This window comes from Monodelphis domestica, chromosome 2 (assembly GCF_027887165.1).
Source record: "Monodelphis domestica isolate mMonDom1 chromosome 2, mMonDom1.pri, whole genome shotgun sequence".
Lineage (NCBI taxonomy): Eukaryota > Metazoa > Chordata > Mammalia > Didelphimorphia > Didelphidae > Monodelphis > Monodelphis domestica.
This window is the reverse complement of record NC_077228.1, coordinates 206649631-206671665: the sequence shown is the minus strand read 5'-3', so window position 1 is coordinate 206671665 and position 22035 is coordinate 206649631. Positions and strand designations below refer to the sequence as shown.

The following is a 22035-nucleotide window of genomic DNA, read 5'->3' as shown; positions in this document are numbered from 1 at the left end:
TGGTATAGTGGAAAGAATTTGGTTCTAGTACTTATTATTTCTGTCAGCTTTTAAACAGTTTGACTTCTTTGGATCTCCCTTATCTCCAAAATTAGGGAGTTAGATTAGATTGGGTTTTTAATCACTTTTGTTATAAGTCCCTTTGACAATCCAGTGAAGCCTATAAATTTCTCAGAATATTTTACATGCATAAAATAAAATATTTAATATTATGAAAGAAGTTGCACTTTACAGATATCTTTACCATAATCCTGGGAGGTAGGAAGGAGGGAGGAGGTATTGTTCTCATTTTACAGGAAAGGAAATTGAGGCAAATCAGAGTAAATGACTTGCCCAGGGTCAAGGATAGTAAGTATCAAGCCAAATTTGAACTAAGGTCTTATTACTTCTGGCTTGGTGCTCTATGTACTACACCACCTAGCTGAACTTTTGTTCATGCGTGCGCGCGTGCGTGCGCGCGCGCGTGCCTGTTAAAGAATGATGCTTTTTCTAGATGGTATCCATACCCCAACTATCCCCACACCTCTCCCTTAACTTTGCTCTTCAACTCTTCCCTCTTGTCAAATAAAACAGATTCACATATTGGCTATGTCTGCAAATTTATGTCTTATTCTGCTCTTCTAGTTATCAGTTCATCCATTACCTTCTTTTTGAGAAGTGGAGAGCATTATTCATTATCAGTCTTCCCAGAATTTAATCATTGAATTTAATCAACGATTTAATCAATTAATTTAGTCATTGAATTTAATCAGTTGTTAAATCTTTGAGTTTTTGTAATAGTTATTGTAGAAATTGTCTACATTAGTTCATACTAGTCTTAACAGGTTTCTTAGAATCCATCCCTTTCATAATTTGACAAAAAAATTGTAGGTTTATACTATAATTATTTATTGTCCAATTGATGGGCACCCTTTTTGCGCTTAGTTCTTGATTGTCATGACAAGAAGTTGTAAACATTTTTTGGAGAGAAGTCTTTTTTTCTCTATTTTTGAGGGGAGGTTTAATTTCCTCATTAAGGCATTTCTGGGTCAAAGTATATGTATGCACAATTTACCAATTGTTTTTGTTGTAGTTCCAAATTACTTTCTAGAATGTTTGGGCCAAATTCACAGCTCCCCTAACATATTCCTGTCTTGCTGTAGATCCTCTTAACAGTTGCAAATTTCTTTTTTTGTTATCTTAGTCATCAGATAATGATGTTTTGCTATTCTTACATGATTTGGAGTATTTTAAAATATGGATTTTGATCACATTTTTTTCTTTTGAGAACTGTCTATTTTTAATTCTTTGACTTAATCTTTTGGGGAATAATTCTTATTCTTAAAATTTTGTACCAATTTTTCCTTATATACTTTGGATAGTAAACCTTTATTGGAATTTTCTGCATTTGGTTTTTTCCTGGTTATGTGTATGTGTTTTTAACCCTTACCTTCCATCTTAGAATTGATACCGTGTATTGGTTCTAAGGCAGAAGAAGGGTCAGGGCTAGGCAATGGGGGTTAAGTGATTTGCCCAGGGTCAGACAACTAGGAGAAGTATCTGAGGTAAGATTTGAACCCAGGACCTCCTGTCTCTTGGCCTGACTCTCAATCTACTGAGCCACTCAGCTCCCTCTCCTGTTGATTTTTGCTTGTTCAAAAATATTTAAAAAATTTTAAATAATAAATATTTTCTTTAATTTTTTGAGATCTTCTTTATCCCTTGTTTGCTCAAAAACTCTTCCCTGGTTCCAAGATGTATCTTAATTCATTTGTGGTATCATATTTTTTATAATACTAGTAATAATAGCTAACATCTATGTAGGGCTTTCTGCATACCAGGCCTTGTTCTACTAAGCACTTTACAATTACTATTATCTCATTTGATCCTTACTACTGAGAGGTAGGTGCTGTTATTATCATCTCCATCTTACACATTTGAGGAAACAGAGAGGTTAAGTCGTTTGCTAATGTGTCTGAGCCAAACAAATCGGACATCTTGTTCTTCCCAACAGCCCTGGGAAGTAGGTTTTATTATTATTTTTGACTTACAATTGAGGAAATTGAGATGAACAAAGCTTAAGTGATTTGTTCAGGGTAACGCTGCTGGTATCTGTCCAAATTTGAATTCAGGTCTTCCTGAGGTTGGGCCCAGTACTCTAGATCTAACAGCTAGTTCAGTGATGCTGAACCTTTTGGCTATAGAGTGCTTGGTATGCCTCTCCATCCCAGAGAGGAGAGGGAGGCAGTGTTCCTATTGGGCTGCTGGGCAGAGGGATGGAGAAAGAGGAATGTCCTCAGGCTCATGGAGAGGGGGAGGGGAGTAGCTCTGTCTCTTCCTCAGGCTTTCTCATCACAAATTTTGGCTAGTGACTACAGGCCTGCCCACAGGGAGGGCTCTGTGTGCCTTTTTTGGAACATGTGTCATAGGTTTACCATGGATCTAGTCCTTATATTCATTTGGAACATGTTATGTATGGTCTATAATGCAAGATGTTGGTCTAAACCTATGCTTTTTGTGCTGCACTTTTTCCCAGGAGTTTTTGTCAAATCATGAGTTTGTCTCCAGTAATTGGAAGCCCTTAGATTTATCAAGGGCTACTACTACTATTGATTGCTTCTGGATTTTGCATACTTTACCTGTTGGTCAATTTTTATATTTTTTTAATCAGTACTAAATAGTGTGGATTATTACTGCTTTGTAGTGTAGTTTGATTGTCTATAGCTATACTCCTTTCTTTACTACATTTCATTATTTTCTATTAAAATATTTTTTGCTTTTTCTTCCTGATGAATTTTATTTTTTCTACTTCTGTAATGTTTTGGTAATTGTGTATTGAACTGAATTGATAGGCTAATTTAGACAATATTGTCATTCTTGTTATTGTTATGACCCAATAATACTATTAATGTCCAACCTGTAGTTTCTTTGCAGTAATCATTTTAAGACCTCCATTTTGGGAAGATAGTTAAGATGAAATAATATTCATCAATTCATTTAATTAGGCATGATCCTGTGCTTTTATGACTTGGATCTCAAATTTTGGAGGTGAAATTGATACCTCATATTTTTTTTCTAGTTTCCTCAGTTAAAAAAAAAGTTTTATTTAAATTGTGAAGTTCAATGAAAACAAATGCGTGGGAGCACATTGGATAGAGTATGAAGCCTGGATTTGGGAGGATCTAGGTTCATATCTGGTCTCAGATATATCCTAGCTGTGTGCTTTTGGGCAAATTATTTATCCCTGATTGCCTAGCCCTTACTGCTCTTCTATCTTAGAATTGATAGTAAAACAGAAGGCACAGATTAGAAAAAATTCTTTAGAGGAAGAAAAAAAATTCTTGGTGAGGGTTAGAGGTATTTATCCACTTACACATATTATCCAATTTGGAATGTCATTTTTGTACCTTGATCAATTCACACTGTTTGGATAGTATTTTAAAAATACATTCCAGTGTTTTTATATGTAAAAACATTTGTCTGAATATCTTTAAATGAAGTCTGTTTTCAAGAACAGATTGGGGGTCATTGTGTTCTATTGGAAATAATAGAGGCCTTCTTTTAAAAAAGATTAAATGTATATATCTTCTGTTTGTTTCCTGTTCATGAATTTTCACTGTCTTTAATTGAGTTAATTATTTTGAATAAACTTGTTTCCTCCAGGTTGTGATTATCTTTTAAATGAGAATTCCTTTTATTCTTGCCTGTACTTATTAGTTGATTCTACTCTAAATAGCTGGTTTGTAATTTTGTCTTTTTGAATTCAGGCTGCATATCACTGTAATTCATGGCAGTTGACATTTCTTAACATTAATGTTCTTGTAAATCTTAAAAAAATTAACCAGAGTAAAAGCAATTTCATATATTAACTCTGTTGTACAGGTTCTAATGATATGCTTGATAAAATGTGGTTATTTTGAAATTTATGTAAAAATTTATTAGTTTTAGGACTCCCAAACAATAGTACACTAAAATTAATTTTTCTGTGGATTTTATTTATAAGTAGAGCCCTTTATTAAAAAACTCTCATCTATGTCTTAACACATTTAAATAGTGTATTGACCTCAAGTCAAAGGTGAAGTCCCCCAGCCATTTGACTACTGGGGATTATTTAGGGAATACATAGGTTCTGTAATTAGTAGAGGGTGTATGTATTCGAAGAATGTCTCTGTCTCCTTTCTGTGTGAATGTATTGGGAGTGGGAGTGGGGGTGGGAGAGTGACCTTTTAATTATAGACTTTGCTAGGGGGTTAGTAGGAAAAAGGTTGAATGAAGGGAGTGACCTATTGAAATAATAATGGTGAAGTTGGCCATAATTTGGACAATGTATATGATATTCTATACCTTACCAATAAGCAGAAAGAAGGAAGAGGCATTTAGAGGTGGATCATTTCATTTTAAAAAAGGGAATCTTAATTGAATTAAGTAAAGAATATCAATGTCCAGAATATTCTGTGTTTACTCCTAAATGAAAACAGAGATTATTTCAAGATCTCCAATCTGTTAATTATGAAAATTTTCTCATATTTATTTTTCCTTCTATGCATTTACTAATTTGATTCTTTTTTTCTCCTAGACTATCCTCTGGCAACATATTAAGGGGCCGTGGAGCTGGCCTCAGCAACAGGAGAGGCTGGACTCCCTGTCTCTCTGTGCTGAATGGCTGCGATGGCGCCCGCTCTCACTGATGCAGCAGCTGAAGCTCACCATATCCGGTTCAAACTGGCTCCCCCATCCTCTACCTTGTCTCCTGGCAGCGCCGAGAACAACGGCAACACCAATATCCTTATTGCTGCCAACGGAACAAAAAGGAAAGCCATTGCAAAAGAAGATTCCAGTTTAGATTTCCGAAGCAACCCTACTAAGGAAGATTTGGGAAAGCTACAGCCATTGGTGGCATCTTATCTCTGCTCCGATGTAGCATCTGTTCCTTCAAAAGAATCTTTGAAATTGCAAGGTGTCTTCAGTAAGCAAACAGTCCTTAAATCTCATTCTCTCTTATCTCAGTCTTTTGAACTCAGAGCTGAGCTGTTGGGGAGACAGCCAGTTTTGGAGTTTTCCTTAGAGAATATAAAAACCATGAGTACAAGTGGTCAGCCAACCCTGCCACAAGCACCTGTAAATGGGTTGGCCAAGAAATTGACTAAAAGTTCAAATTCTGACCACGATAATTCCAGTTCTCTCAATGGGGGAAAATGTGCTCTTTCCTCCTCAATTCTCCAGGGTGTTGAAGTTCGGGGTTCTGAATCTGGGGAATTGAAGGTGGGTTTGACCAATACAACTCTTCCACATAGAAGCCTTGATGTTGAGCACGTGTTTAGCAATAATGGCACTGCAAACAAATCTTCCGTAAATTCCACGGAGCAGCTGGCACTTCAGGGGAGCAGTGGAGAGAGTAGGTTATCACCTGACATAGACTCCAACTCTAATTTTGGGGGTAGCAAGCCACCGGGGCAAAAATCTCCCTTGCCTTGTAGCATATTTAGTGCTCTAGATTCTGATGTGAGGACAACAGCATTATTGAGGCGGCAGGCAGACATTGAGAGTCGTGCCCGAAGACTGCAGAAGCGCTTACAGGTGGTGCAGGCCAAACAGGTAGAGAGGCACATACAGCATCAACTGGGTGGGTTCTTGGAGAAGACTTTAAGTAAACTGCCGAACTTGGAATCCTTGAGGCATCGTAGCCAGTTAGTGCTAACACGGAAGGCTGAAGCTGCCTTGCGGAAAGCTGCCAGTGAGACTACTACTTCAGAAGGACTTAGTAGTTTTCTGAAAAGTGATTCTATTTCAGAAGAATTGGAGAGATTTACAGCTAGTAGCACAGCTAATCTGAAGTCCAGCGAACAGGCCTTTGATTCAGATGTCACTGACAGTAGTTCAGGAGGGGAGTCTGACATCGAGGAAGAAGAATTGGCTAAGGCTGATACAGAGCAACGCCATGTACCACTGTGAGTATTGTCCAAACTCAACATTACTTTGGGGGGTGGTGGTGGTGGAGAATAAGGGTTAAGTGACTTGCCCAGGGTCACATAGTTAGGAAGTGTCTGAGGCCAAATTTGAACCCAGGATCTCCTGTCTCTAGGTCTGGCTCTCAATCCATTGAGCTACCCAGCTGCCTTCCCCCACCCCTCCTTGTTTTTAAAGACATGACATGACTTAGTGAAAAATTCATTGTGAATAAATTGTTTTGCTATTCTTTTTGCAATGCCTAACTTCTGCTTACTTGACTAATTTAGAACATATAAGTAGCTTTAGGAGGGTCTATCTATGTACATAGATTTATTTGTTGATGAGGTAAGGTATTTCTGGATTCATTGTGATAATGTTTTGCTGAAGTCTAAAATGATTTTTATGTGAAATACTATTTTACTCTGCTTTTAGAAGATATGAATCAAAAGGTATCCTATTTGAAGTAGTTTTTTCTTTTTTTTTCTTTTTTAAAATTTATAAGATTTTTCCCTCGGTTACATGATTCATTGAAGTAGTACTTTTAACTGAATAACGAATTAAGGATTTCTTATTAATTATAGAAAGAACTTTTAAAAATGGATATAGTTTGTTTTTATCACTTAAATTGTCTAATATTTCCATATCTCCCTAGAGAGCCATCTCTTAAAACAAAGAGTGAAAAAAGAAAAAAAATTTTCAGGAAAATTAACCAATATATCAGTTAAGTTTGACACCCTATGTCAGTGTAGGCGAATCTTTTAGAACCTTTTAGGGATACTGTGCCAAGACCTGCCCCACCCCCTTATATTGGGAGGGGGGTGGGTCTGAGCTTCCAGCCTGGCCAAGCTGCCTCCTGCAGCCAAGGGAACCTGTTTCTGCACCGAGCTGTGTGTGGGAGTGAGGGCAGAGAGTGATGGTGCTCCTGCCAGAGAAGTCTGAGGAGTCCAAGGCAGATCAAGACCGAATGTTCCCTCCTCTGAGTCCAGGGATAGGCTGACTCCAGCTGGTTCATGCCTTCCTGGAGGAAGCCACCTCCTGCAGCCATAGGGACCCACCTCTGCATCCAGCTTCTCCTCGGGACTGCCTACTGGGCTGTGACTCACTTGGGGGAAGGGGTGGGTGGGAGTGCAGTTAGCCTTTATGTGGCTAGCTGACCAGGGAAGCAAGGAAGAAAGTGGAGAAACTTTTAGTGGATGGGGCTCCTAGTCTCAAGACAGGGGAGGGAGAAAGAAAGGGGTGTGGCCTGAGCACTCTGCTTAGGGAAAGAAATTAAGTGCAGAGGGGCAGGGAAGCACAGTGGAGAGGGAGAAGGGAGTATCTGTCTGGGCGGTGCAGGCATGCTCACAGAGCCGACTGCATGCCATCTTTGGCACACGTGCCATAGATTTGCCACCATAGTTCTCTGGTATTCCTTCTTATAGTCCCTCACTTGCACAGAAGGAAAAGAAGTATGTTCTTATCTTTGTGGCCATGCTTGGCCATTTTAATTTAATTTTTCATTCAGTTTAATTTTTTTGTTTTCTACCTTTTAGCCTTAGCAGAAGTGATGGCCTTGGGGGCATCTGGGTAGCTCAGTGGATTGAGAACCAGGCCTAGAGATGGGAGGTCCTAGGTTCAAATTTGACCTCAGCCACTTCCTAGCTGTGTGACCCTGGGCAAGTCACTTGACCCCCATTGCCTAGCCCTTACCACCACTCTTCTGCCCTGGAGCCAATGCACAGTATTGACTCCAGGACAGAAGGTAAGGGTTTAAAAAAAAAAAAGAAGTGATGGCCTTAGGAAGTACTTGAAAATTGGAGAAATCAGACTTTTTAGTGAAGACAGATTTAGCAGGAATATGGCATAAAGATTGATATAATGATGCAGTTTATGAATTCTGTAAAGGAATTTGACAGCTCTTGATCATCAAAGTAGAATACTTGTGGGTGATGGATTAAGAATGTGATCATAGCTTCTTATTTCTGAGGTAGAGACTGTTGGGAGTAAGTTATGGACTATGAGCAAATGGAGGAAGTAGGAAGGGTAGGATATTTGAGACCATATAAATATGAATGTTGAAGTCCAGTGGTCTGAAGGCATCAAAAGGGAAAGGTAGGTAACAAGTTCTCCTATAATGAGGACTAGATTCCTGGTTTTCTTGTTTTAGTTATGGTATTAATACCTCTTTGACAGAATTTAAACAATTTCTAAGTTTTTCATAATTAGCTTAAAAGTGATTACGTATTGCCTTTTGTATTTATGGAATAAATGTGCAAGCTTAGGTGAAAAATTTGAATCCATGTATGTACCAGAAAAATTGGATATAATACTAGAGTGGGTTGTTTCCCCTTGTCCTTTTTTCAAATCCCTTCTTCCTTTCCAGTTTGCATACAGATGATATGGCAGAAAATGTAACTTCTTAAGCTTTTCTTTTATTTTTTATAGGAAATAAATACCTTAAAATTACCCCATGCAGTCTTAGTGGAAGAAAAATTATCAAAAATAAGATTGATTGTTGAAATGTTTATTTTTAGCTGTGGTTGTTTTATTATTGTCAGGAATGCCTGGAAATCCTCTTTCCTTAAATATCCATTTCTTTTCCTGGAATATTATGTTCCATTTCTTTGGGTAGGTGATTTTTGGTTGTAAGTCTAGATAGATCCTTTGCCTTGTGGAATATCATATTATGCCTTCCTGTCCTTTAATGTAGAAGCTGCTAGGTTCTGTGTAATCTTGACTGTGGTTCCATAATTTTTAATTTTTTCCCCCTGTCTGCTTGTAGTATTTTCTCCTTGACTTGGCAGTTCTAGAATTTGGCTATTAATAGTCCTGGAATTTTTAAATTTGGGATATTTTTTTAGGAGTTGGTTGGTAGATTTTTTCAATTTCTGTTTTCTTCTCTTGTTCAAGAACATCAGGCAATTTTCTAATAATTTCTTTGGTGTCCTGGTTCTTTTTTTGATCATGGATTTCAGTCACTCCAATGATTCTTAGATTATCTCTTCTGGATCTATTTTCCAGATAAGTTTTTCCAGTGAGAGATTTAAGATTTTCTTCTATTTTTTTTCATTCTTTTGAATTTGTTTATTGTATCCTGCTGTTGCATGAAATCATTAGCTTCCATTTCTCTAATTCTAATTTTTAGGAATCCATTTTCTTCTTTGAGGCTTTATACTTTCTTAGGGAGTTATTTTCCTGTTTGAAGTATTATATTTCCTTTTTTAGGAAACAGTTTTCTCCAGTAAGTTTTTGTTCTGAGAAAGTTTTTTCTATCATTTTCTTTTCTAATTTTTTTATGCTTATTTGTCTTTTGATCTTATTTTGGAACTCTAATAGTTCATTTTGGGGTTGGAATCCTTTCATATTTTCCTCTGCGGTTTCACACAGTTTTCATTTTTGTATTACTGTCCTCTTCTGTGTTTGCATTTTGATCATCTTCGTTGCTGAAATATTTTTCCAACCTTGAGCTTTTGCTAATTTTGGGTTGTCCCGTGGTGGCGCTTTCCTCCCACTGCTCTCTGCTCTGTGTTGTGTTAATTTCTGCTCTTAACCTGCTGAGGCAGACAAGTCTGCTGTGCTCTTTCCCCCACTGCCTTCTGAATTCTTCTGAGGCTTGTTAGTGTTCTCTTCTCATATCCTAGCAAGATGAATCCTCCTTGCTGTTTCTCCACATTGTTCTGGACTGGAACACTGCTCCACCCCTAATGTTGGTTCTACCACTCCAGGATTTGTTTTGAGGCATTTTTATTCTTCTGTGGTTGTTTGGAGCGGGATTAGTGGGCTCTGAGTTTCTTACTCCACCATCTTTGCAAATCCTCTTCTTCCAGCAAATCAAGTAGTAAGAAGACCTTTAAAAGATATAGTCTGGGACAGTTAGGTGGCTCAGCTTGGAGTAGGGTTCAGTGGTAGAGTGTGGATGAGAGTTACAGACTGCATTGCAAGGACTTGACTTGCAGGAAAACATCAGGCAAGGAGAGAATGGAATTCTGTCAATGGGGGATGGGCTAGAACTTCTAGCCAAGAAAAGGAGATGAGCAGTTGGGGAGAGGTGGTTCTCTGCATTTCTTTTGGTAGGAAGAATTTTCAGGTCTTGCAAAATCAAAATCTTCCCTCTCATGTGCCCTAGGCCAGTCCACCAGATTTTAATCCTGCCTGTCTTTTCTACAAATTCTCTCTGTTCATGAAGACTAAAAACTTCTCCCATAATTAGTTCAACATCTTTGAAATCAGACTCATAGACTTTGAATGCACGTGTTAGCTCTTTTACACATCTGTGGGGCTCTGATATGAATCTCAGAAATCTCTTCCAGAGATTCCAAGTCCTGTGTTGTAAAAGTCTTGTGAATTTTTGTATGGAGAACCATCAGTCAGCCTAGCCATGTCACGAAGAGGCATAATTTTGTGCACCCCTGTGACTTCAGGTGTTAAAGTGTTATTTGGCTTGCTAACTGACTTAGTATTGTTATCAACCCCATCAATCTCAGGTGTTATGTCTTTAGCCTTGTCAGAATCAGTGCCCATCTTGTCTTTGTCAGTCACATCTTCATTCTTTGTCTTTCCAGTCCCACCCCTCCCCCCCCTGCTGCCCCCCACCCCATCACACCCTTTATCTTTGTTCTTCTTGGACAAATAGTCATTACAGATTTCATTCAGAATGGGAATTTGTTTAAATAAATCTTCCAGTCTATTATCTATCTTCCAGTCTATTATATTATTATTATCAGTAAAACTTGAGCCTGTTTCTTGGGTAAAATCATTCTCAAAACAATCTTAACATACATCATTTTTTTCTGGATAGCTGCCATCAGAAGTACATAGATTTGGGTCACTGCCACAGAAATGAATTATTAAATGGAGAGATTTTAATAAATGATGTTGTATTTGTTATCAGTTTGATTGTGTCCGTAATCACTGTAGTAACTGTATTGTATATTAGACAGTATGTCCAATATGCTCCTAAAACCATAACCACCATAGCCCAAAACAGAATCTGCCACATGTTACCAAGATCTCTAAACTTCAACTTGTACCCCAAAGTTATTCCCAAGATGGCTACCCTGCTCAGGGTTTCCAACTGTCACTCCCTTGCAGTGAAATAAAATGGATTATTTTCAAACTGGGGTGCCAAACTGTAATAGTGGGGGATCAGGAACCAAAGCTTGGAAGGTCTAAGAGAGAGAGAGGGGACAGATAAAAAGAAACACTACTTCCTCTCTTAGGTAGAGCTACACAAGGAAAGGTGAGAGATCTGATCAAGGTTCAGAGCTGAAAGGTAAGGAGGAAATCCCCTTCAGTCTCTGGTTTCTGGTTTCTTCTCTTGATAGATATTATCCTGATCCCCTTAGTACATTAGATGAATAAGATGTTCATTTTCTTCTGTTTAATAAGATCTATTTCTTTGTAGTATTTAGGGAATGGTAAGTTTAGGGTAGAGGGAAAATTAGAAAATTCCTAATTTCTATTTTAACCAAAATTCCCCTTAGGGGTTGAGGGCTCAGGTCTGGGGACCTGAGTCCCAGGTGAGATTGTGAAGTCAGGCTGTTGTATTTTTCTGATATAGGGAGATGTACAGTTATTGAAGAGATCAATCGAAAATCTTCTTGGTTGGATAGTCTCTTATCTTCCCCAAAGGGGAAAAATGTCTATCTACTACTGAGGAAGGAAGATCTGATTTTCTTCAGATAGATGAGGGATCACAACATGTTGAACTCAGAAAGATGTTCCTCTTCCTTCAAGTTCAAAAGGGAGAAGAACCTCTCCCTAACTGCTGATCTCCTTTTCTTGGCTGGAAGTTCTGGCCCATCTCCCATTGACAGCAGAATTCTATTCTCTCCCTGCCTGATGTTTTCCTGCAAGCCAAGTCCTTGCAACTCAATCTGTAACTCTCATCCACAAGAACTAGGTCTGGACATGGAAGGTCCTGGGTCTAAATCTGACTTCAGATACTTTCTAGCTATGTGACTTTGGTCAAGTCACTGAACCCCCCCATTTCCTAGTTCTTTCTCTTGCTTAATACAGTATTGATATAATGCAGAAAAAAGGGTTATTTTTTTAAAGCATATGATCTTAACAATTTTGAATCAGTGGGTGAAAATGTTTTGGTTAATGCTGATAGTAAGCCTAGTTCCCTGACTATTAGCTTAGTTTTTGTTTTTTCTTCAGTTAATGGCATACAAGTGAAGAAGACAAATTTTAAATGGTCCTGATCGTATCATTAGTATTTGAAGAATAGTTATCCTTGCACATATCCATGTTATCAGGAGAAATATTTCCTTTTACCTGTTCACAGTATAGCTTCAAATCTATTTTGGTATGTTGTAGCACTAAATAAACGAATTTACTAGAAATCCCTGTCCATTATTGTTCATGTCTCCTCCCCCAGGCATTTGTGGTGATATTAGGTAGTGGTGGGTGTGTGATACTTGAGACACCTAGAATTTTGGCTATTTGCGAATAGATTTTCTTTCCTTTTTTGTGATAACTATCTGGAAAGAGTTTACAGTAAGCCATCTATTAATCTTACTAACTTGAATAATTTTGTTGACTATTAAAGCTTTTTAACTGCAAGATAATATTGTTGGCTGTCTCAGGTGAAGTAAAGACTTAAAATTGATCCTGTATGTGGGAGGGGCAGCATGGTTTTTAAATGATCTTTAAAATAGCTCTAGTTTAAGCTTTAGGAGTAGTGTTCCAGAAGATGGGTTGGCTGGGAAATTTATGATCGTGCATTTTGGAAGTTACTAGTCTTATTTAATTTTACTAATTATTCTTTCTTTTCTGGGAATGGGACTTTCTGAAATCCCCATAGTATTTGACCTCTCTTAAATTTCTGATATTTTAGTTAAATTTAAAGTTTGTATCTGGGTAAAATTGCATGTTGTATAGACATTATTGAATGGATTTTGTCTATTAAAGAAATATTTGTTTTGTCTCTTTGTTAGTAAAACGTCAACAATCACTGTTGGCAAACCATTTTTTGTGTTTTGACCTCCAAGGTTATATAAAATACATTTCTACAACTTGAGGAAAGTCTTGGATGTGATATTAAAGAACCTGGGTTCAAGTTCTGGCTTTGGCAGTCGAGAGACATGTGACACCTGTTTTGTTTACTGATGAATTCATTTTCTGTGGCTTTCTGGCATTTAATTATTTAATGATAACTTTTATTCATTCTTTCAAATATTTCAGAAAATGAAAGTTTTAATGATAACTGATTGCTTTGCAAAACTGTCTATTTTCCACTCGTCTGCCAAGGTGATTTTTCCAGAATATAGGTCTCACCATGACACCTCTCTACTCAGTGAGGTTTAGTGTATTTCTATTACCTGCAGGATCAAAAAGAAAAATCCTTCAATTGACATTTGAAGGTTTTCATGACCTGGCCTCTTTCTACCTTGCAACCATCCTATTTTCTTAGGATCCAGGAATTTGCAATTCCTAGGATCAGATGCTATAACTCCATGTCTCTTTGCATTGGCTGTCCCTCATGCTTGGGATTTGCACTGCCAACTCACTTTACCATTTTTATTTTACTTGTCTTCCTTTAGGACTTGAATCCAGACGTATATACACTTTATGAGGGGGAGTTTTTCCTCTTTCTGGTTAACTTAATTTACTTTGTATGTATCTTGTATGTACTTGGTTATTTAAACTTTTTTTTTTCTGTTGAAATCTATGTTTCTTGAAGTTGCAGAATGTTTTGTTTTTTTTGCCTTTATATCCATAAATGCTTGGTGATTAATGGACCAAAGGCTTTGACTCCTTCATGGCTGGTGTAAGAACTTTGTCAAGCATCAAAACTAACCTTCCAAATCGCTGTTGCTTAGCAAAATAGCCACGCAGTGTCAAGAGGATAATAAGCATCTACAACTCAGATGGAATAAATGGGCATTTTGGATAAGGAGAAGAAAGAATCATGGATATAAATTCCTTTTTAGAGAGAACTGGGAAAATAGAAGTTAAGGGAGGAAATTTCATAAGATATTTTTCAAGCCACAAAGCATTTTACAAAGTGCTTAACATGTGTCTTATACTGTCCTAGGTGCTGGGTTACAAAGTCAAAAATAAAACTGTCCCAAGACATCTGCATGTTATTTTATACAAAATAAAAATGAGGTAATTTTGGAGGAAGGCTCTATAGACTGGTAGGGGGTGGGAGGCCTCACTTTGTGAAGGTGATCTTGAACTAAACTTAGAAGGAAACTACACATTGATTCCAAGAGGCAGAGATGATGAGAGGCATTCCAGGTATGGGGAGGATGGGTGGAGGAACACCTTCTATAAAGGAATGGAGATAAGAGATGGAATGTAGTGGGTAAGGAACAACAAGAAAGCTAATTTATATGAATAGAAGATTTGAGTGAAGCTAGAAAGGCATGTTGAAGGCAGATGGTAAAGAGTTTTAACTGCTAAAGAGAGGAGTTGATATTTGGTCCTCAAGGGAGCCACTGAGTTAGTGCATGGGGTGACACAATCAGACCTGCAATAAAGGAAGGAGTATCTTCTGGATTTCCAATGGGCAAGTCAGGAAACCTCTTCAAACCTTTGTTTATTCATTAGTGAAAATATAGTCTTTACTTCTGCCACAGGATTATATAATAATGAAAAACTTAGATAATTCATGTAAAAGCCAGTTGAACACTATAGCTTTCAAAGGCATAGGTGGTAGTGGTACTATAATCCATCATATATTAAAGATTAATTTATTGCTAATATTTTTATAATGCTTTACAGTTACAATGCCACTTGACATGCATCTTCTTGAATTTCTGCTACCAGCATTGTAAGTTATTTTCCCTTTATTTTTTAATTTATTTTTTTGGGGAAAATTTTATTTAGTTAGTTTAGAATAATTTTCCATGGTTACAAGATTCATGTTTTTTTCTCTCCCTTCCCCCCAGACCCCTCCTGTAGCTGATGTACAATTTCACTGGTTTTACATGTATCATTGATCAAGACCTATTTCCATATTATTGATATTTGCATTAGTGTAATCATTTAGAGCCTATATCCCCAATCATATCCCCATCGACCCATGTGATCTAGCAGTTGTTTTTCTTCTGTGTTTCTATTCCCACAGTTCTTCCACCCTAACCTCCTAATCTGTTCATAGATTCTGACTTTATTACCTTTGTTGTCATTAATTCCAACTCCTCATTTGTCTTTTTTTAAACCCTTACCTTCTGTCTTGGAATCAATATTGTGTATTGATTCCAAGGCAGAAGAGTGGTAAGGGCTAGGCAATGGGGGTCAGGTGACTTGCCCAGGGTCACACAGCTGGGACTCATTATTCTTAATCACCAAATTAATTAATGACATTATTGCTACAACTTTTTAAACTGACAAGAAGTTCCAAATAAATTTAAATTATTATGGATCAAGGTACAGTGTTTTCTCTTTTCATATCGAAAGACAAACATGGTTCCCTGTCTTCTATTGGTTTCTCAATGTAAAAATAAAAATATTTGTGGACTGAACTTCTTAATCTTTTGAACATTTCATAGTCTATTGAAATTTCTGAATCTCTTCATTTTAATGTTTTTAAATGAAGGATATGCTAAATTTCAGTTAGAAATGAATGAGAATAAAAAATGTAGTTTTTCTGTCCAAGTTCAAGGACCCATCAAAATCTTTCCACACATATTCCTTGATCCTCTAGTTAAGCAGGTTAAAAATTCCCTGTTCTTAGAGAAATTTAGTCTCATTTACTGAATTTTTATTTTCCAGTGAAATATATCACCTAGCTTGCAATCTTATCACCTCATTGTAATTATCATTGTGCTCCAACTGCCAAATGAAGCAACTATCCTATGAAGATTATATGTTTGAGAGCTATATTTCTTTCCTGCTGCTCTATTGATTTATTTTTAAGCTGACTTTATGCTCTGTCCAGTATTTTTAGCAGTGAACAGAAAGAAAGCTTGTGTATGTATAGGGGGAAGAAACAAGCATTTATTAATTGCTAAACAAATATTATCTCATTTGAGCCTCACAACAACCCTGGGAGGTAAGTATGTTACTTAATTTTACAGTTGAGAAAACTGAGGGAGACAGGTTAAGTAACTGTCCCAGTCTGAGGCCAAGTTTGAACTCTGGCATTTCTGTACCCATTGACTCACCTCACTACCTAAAAGATTAAGTTCATTTGGAGAGTAACAATAATTGAAGACCTGGAAACGGAAGTGGCAAACTACTCCAGTGTCTTTGCTTTTGCCAAGAAAACTCCAAATGGAATCAAGAAGAGTGGAGCATAACTAAATGACAGAAAGCAAAACAAACAAAAACCAAATAAAGGCAATTCCATTTTTCTAAGTCTTAAATTGAATTTTAAAAATTTACTTCTAAAAGTGACTTTTCGAGGCTCTTATTTTGAAATTAATTTCTTAAATGTCTTGTTGAATTTAGAACTGTTACTTCCATATGTGGTATAGAAAGTGTAATCTAGCATCCTAATTTTACTTCTGTTTGCTTGGATGTGTGAAGTCTATATTGGCTTTTTTAGTTATCTTTGGGAAACATTCTGGTTGAGTACTAGAGTATAGCTTTATATTCTTGGAAACCTGTGCTTTTCCTTTGTTAAATTGGACACGGTCTACTTTTTAAATAGAATTTTTTTACCCCAATTACATGTAGAAATGATTTTTGATAATTATTTTCTGACATTTTGCAATTCAGACCCTCCCCCTGTGTAAATAGTTTGATACAGGTTATATCACTCTTTTCATGAAATACATATTCCCATATTCTTCATGTTGTGAGTGAAGATACATATCATATATATATATGAATTCATGAAGGAAATAAAGTGAAAGATGGCATATTTTGATCTGCAATTAGATCCCCATAGTTCCATCTTTGCCTGTGGATAATGGGTTTTTAATTTTTATTATTAATGCCTTGAGATTATCTTGGAACCTTATTTTGCTGATTATTTTAGTCATTCACAGTTGATCATCGTATAATATTCTAGTTTTACTCAATACATTGTTCTCCTTTTTCTCCTTGTTCTACCCTTCACATTGCATCAGTTTCACTAAAATCATTCAAGATTTCTCTGAACTCATCCTACTCATTGTTTCTTATGGCAAAATAGTTTTCTATTATAACCATATGCCACAGGTTGTCCAGCCAATTCCCAATTGGTGGACACCCCTCAGTTTCCAATTCTTTCTTGCTTTACTTTTCAAGTATTTTTTAGCTATCAGCTAAGAGATTTAAAGTTAAGCATATTTATGTCTGCCTACATATTGTTTCTTGATAGAAGGAAATAGATGATTAAAAAATAAAATATTTATTTCCATAATTTTCTTGTTGATACAATGTTAGGGTATCTGGAATAAACAACTGTTATTCTCTTATATCACTATTAGCCTTTCTTGAAAACATCCCACCAGAAAAAAATGTAGGCTCCTTGATGATTAATTGATTGATATTGTGTGTGTGTGTGTGTGTGTGTGTGTGTGTGTGTTTGTGTCTAACATAGTTCTGTATACATCAGGATCTTAATCAATGTGGTTGTGTTGTAAGGGGGGGGGAAACAGGTAAGTTTCTAAGGCCTGGAGTGAGGAAGAGGAAGACCTGAGTTCAAATCTGGTCTCAGATCCTTACTAGCTATATGACTGACCCTGGGCAAGTCACTTAATCCTGTTGACTTCAGTTTCCTTATCTGTCAGATGGTCTGGAAAAAGAAATAGCACACTACTTCAGTATCTTTGCAAAGAAAATCCCACATGGGGTCTCAAAAGAGTTGGATACAACTAAAAAAGAGGGGGAAAGACTTAGTTGCCTTAGTGCAGTTCTTTTTTTTTTTATTCCTTTTCCAGATTGAATTTTGAAGTTTGGAAGAGGTATGGGATTTTTGGGGAAAAGATAATGTAATGAAAATACCATGCAGATCCAAATGGTACCTCTTCTTCCAATGAGATGTATTGTGCCATACTGAAAATATAAAGGATTGGGGGCAAGAAGGTGAATTGCCATCAAAGGACTGATTTAGGGAGGGTAAGATTTGACCCATCTTCTCCCAACTTGACTGATCACATCTTGAGGTCAGGTCACCTCTCTGGAGAATTTGACCTTTGCTTTAGAAACCACTGAACTTGAGGACTTAGCTCTCTTCCAACTCCAAATGCATGTTATTCTATCAGTTTGAGTTCCAGAGAAATTCAGAAACTTATTTAGGAAGTATTCCCCCATTGATCAAATTAAATTGGATGTTACAAAATAAATTTGCAGTAGATTATATGTAATAATTGTAGAATATATACCTATAGTTTTACCTGCTGGATACGGTTTCTTTATTAGCAAATCTTCATTTAGTCTTCCATCCTCATCATTTCCATTTGTGTCAGGTAGTGATCAACATACTTGAAAACCAACAAAGATTGATAGACTAACCAGTAAATTTCATTTAGTATACAAACAGAAAATTCTCTAAAATAGAAATTAAGAATATTAACCATTTACTTGAATTTTCTGTGTAGTATTTTTCCTTCATGACATTAGAGAGCATTATAATGTAGTGAAAGGAATACTGGTTTTGAGAGAGCAGAAAATTAACTTAGCAGCTGTATAAATTTTTTAAAAATATATTTTTCTGTTTACCTGATTCATCCCCCTCCCCCCATCTACGAACAATTCTACTGGGTTTTACCGTTATCACTTGATACCTATTTCCATGTTATTCATTTTTGCTATAGAGATCTTTTAAAGCCCAACCCCCAAATCACATACCCATATATACGTGTGATAAGTGATGTTATATGTTTTCCTTTTGCATTTCTACTCCCATAGTTGTTTCAATAAGTCCTTCAGCAGTGTCCTGGATTATATTGCATTGCTACTAGTATCAAAGTGTTACATTGGATACTTCCACAATGTTTCACTTTCTGTGTTCAATAGTTTCCTGGTTCTGCTCATTTCACTCTGCATCAATTCATTGAGGTTCTCGCAGTTCATTTAGAAATCCTTGAGATCATCATTCCTTATAGCACAATAGTATTTCATCACCCATCATATACCACAATTTGTTCAGCCATTCCTCAATCGAGGGACACCCCCATATTTTTCCAATTTTTTGCCACCACAAAGAGTCCTTATTTTCTCTTTGGGGTACAAACCTAATAGTGGTATTGCTAGATCAAAGGACATGTAATCTTTTAAAGCCCTTTGGGCATAATTCCATATTGCCTTACAGAATGCCTGGGCTTATTCACAACTCCACCAACAATGCATTAGTGTCCCAATTTTGCCACATCCCCTCCAAAATTTATTACTTTTCTTTACTGTTATATTGACCAGTCTGCTAGGTGTGGCGTGGCACTTCAGAGTTGTTTTAATGTGCATTTCTCCTGTGAGGAGGGATTTAGAAACTGTATAAATTTTGGTAAGTCATTTAACCTCTGAATTTATTTGCTCCAGTTAATGCTCATATTATCTGTCTTGCACAGTTGTCATGAGGAAAACCTTTTCCAAGTCAAAGCACAAATTCTAAGTGCCAAACAGGAAAAAAAGTAGAACCCTCAAACCTTAATTTAAGGATTCGTAATCTTTCTGAGACATGGACCACATTGGCAGACTAGTGATGCCCATAGATCTTTCTCTATATTTTTAAATGCATAAAATAAAAGCCCCTAAATTACAAAATGAAACAATTATAATTTTATCAAATTAAAAAATAAAAACATTTACAGAGCCCAAATTCAGAACTTTTGCCTTAATTCACCTCCTTTTCAAAACAGTGGGGAAAAAAATTGCAGGCCTGACGTTCCACTGTTTTTGAAAGTGCCTTGTCATTTTCTCAATTAACTGTTGTACTCAACTCATTATTAAAAGTGGAAAAATTATATAATTTTTGCTGGCTTAGATTGAGAAGGAAAGGGGTGGAATAAATGATTAATGGAAAATTACTTCACATTGACCTTTTGGAGCTATGAAGTTCTGGGTTCACTTTCAAAATTGGTGTGAGACATAGCATTACTGATTTAAAAAAAAAAATTAACTTAAAAGCATGTTTTAGACAGTCAAGGTATAGCTATGTATTGCCCCAAAGTCAAAGAAGGCAGTGCTAGTCACATTATCATAAGCAATAAGAAACTTCCTTCTCTCATCCCAGGGAACAGAGATAGATATAGAACTAATGGTATATTAAATCATCTTCTCTTTGGTTCCCACAACATTTTACACTGAGATAGAAGAGAAAAAAATGCTGTCTGCAGAACTTTTGGCCAAACTTAAGTAAATAGGATCCTTTAATTTCTTTTAGAAAAGCTAATAATTTATGAGAATGAGATGGCCTTTGTTTTATGTTTTATAAGAAGCCAAGCAACTTAAGCACAGCTTTTAAAGTAGAACTTTTGACTAATTAGACTTTTCTAGTATAATATTTTCCTGTGGCATTGAAGGCATGAATGAGCATATGGTTGGGTTAAAGGTTTCTGTATAGAATCCAGGTTTTACTATTTATGTTTGTGGAGAGAGTATGGCAATGATGATAGAAGAATAATTAAAGATTGTAGATAAAGAAAAGGACAAATGACAGCAACTATTCAGTGTTGTGGATAGTGAATTCCAGTGCCTCAATATAGGCAGAATATTGGTTTTTTTTAAATCTGAATTTATCAGATATCAAGATAGTAAACATTTTCCTATAAAAGAACAGAAAGATTGTGAAATGGAATCTATTTCATTCTGCTTCCTTTTAAATTTTCTCAGAAAAACACTATAATAATAGTCAAGTAAAACATCCACACTTTTACCATATCTAAAAATATCCATTTCATGTTTTATTTTAAGTTTTAAGGTATCAAATGGTAGGTAGTATGCTTCATCTCCAGTTATCTGGTACCGTGGGTAGTCCTTGAATTGCTCATATTTGTTAAGTCTTTGCATATTTTTAAAGAGAATTATTGTTATTTCATTTGTTCTCTCGGTTCTCCTTGAACCACTTTCCTATGTATTGGTTTATACCAGGTTTCATACTTGGAAGCTTGATAGTGTTTGATAGACTCAACAGCTCGATAAAATGTAGGTTTTTAATATACCAACAACCCTTTTTGTCTTTTAGTCTGTAATGTTTGTCAATGTGGAAATCTAGAAGTCCCCAATTTAGTTTGGAGGTACAAACCCCAGGTTTTGACCTTGTCATAGGAGAGTTTTCTCCCCAAGGGAAGGTCCTACTTAACTGATCTCAGGCTAACAACAGACTCCACTTCAGGTGGGAGCTAAACCCAATCCGAAGTCGAGTGAAGCCTTTTCCCCAGTATATCATATCCTCCTTCTGAGGATGGAACTCGGGACCTTCAACTTGCAAGACTGAAGTGCTGCCTATGGCGCCAGAGTCACTTTGACTTCAGATTTGGTTTAGCTCCCCCACCTGAAGTGGATTGGCTATTGTTAGCCTGAGACCAGTGAAGTGTAGGACCTTCCCTCGGGGAGAAAACTCCTATGACAAGGTCAAAATCTGGGGTTTGTATCTCCAAACTAAATAAACCGGGGACTTCTGGATTTTCACGTTGACATGTTAATGGTCTCATTTTTGAATTAACATAGTTAGATGTGAGATAATGGCAATTTCCCACCTTAGACCTCTCCCTTGTACCAAAATTGTTTGTGTAATGTCTTCTTTATTAGACTATAATGAATGAGTACATTGATTATCAGTATTCATTTTTGTATGCTGTGAATTTTAAAACTACTCCACCCTACTCAGACCGTACTTTAGAAGATTTGATTTTAGCTATTTCCTAATTTGTAACAATGAAGATACTTGGTCTAACAGAATCAGATCTTGGGAACTCTACATTGCTCCACCCTACTTAGTTTAACGAGGTCCAGAATGTCTGTACCCATACTGAAGGATTAAGTATCTAAGATGGCCCTCAACAGACATGTGCAGAAACAGCTGACAGACCCTGGGCTGTCCTAAGTCAAGCTAAGCTAACATTGATACAGATGAAACGCAGGAAAGTGACGTAAAACCGTCTATATAGGGCACGCCACTTCCTCTCTTTGGCCTCTTTTCCCAGAGAGGCAGCTCTGGCTGGCATCGTGCTAAACATTCTAACATCTTGGCATGGTGGCAGCTATTTGTCTGGGTTTTGGCAGTGAGTTTGCCCTTGGGCTAATTCA

General features: G+C 36.7%; 1 protein-coding gene across 4 annotated transcripts in view; it reads left to right on the top strand.

The window, feature by feature from the left end:
• KANSL1 (KAT8 regulatory NSL complex subunit 1) overlaps nucleotides 1–22035 on the top strand; it is a 210101-nt gene that overhangs the window by 67309 nt on the left and 120757 nt on the right. For all 4 annotated transcript variants that reach the window (XM_007482517.3, XM_003340299.4, XM_001368421.4 and 1 more), the window contains one exon: nucleotides 4556–5927. In XM_007482517.3, the coding sequence (XP_007482579.1) occupies nucleotides 4639–5927 (1289 nt within the window). In that variant the 5' untranslated portion in view covers nucleotides 4556–4638. The remainder of the gene's footprint in view (nucleotides 1–4555; nucleotides 5928–22035) is intronic.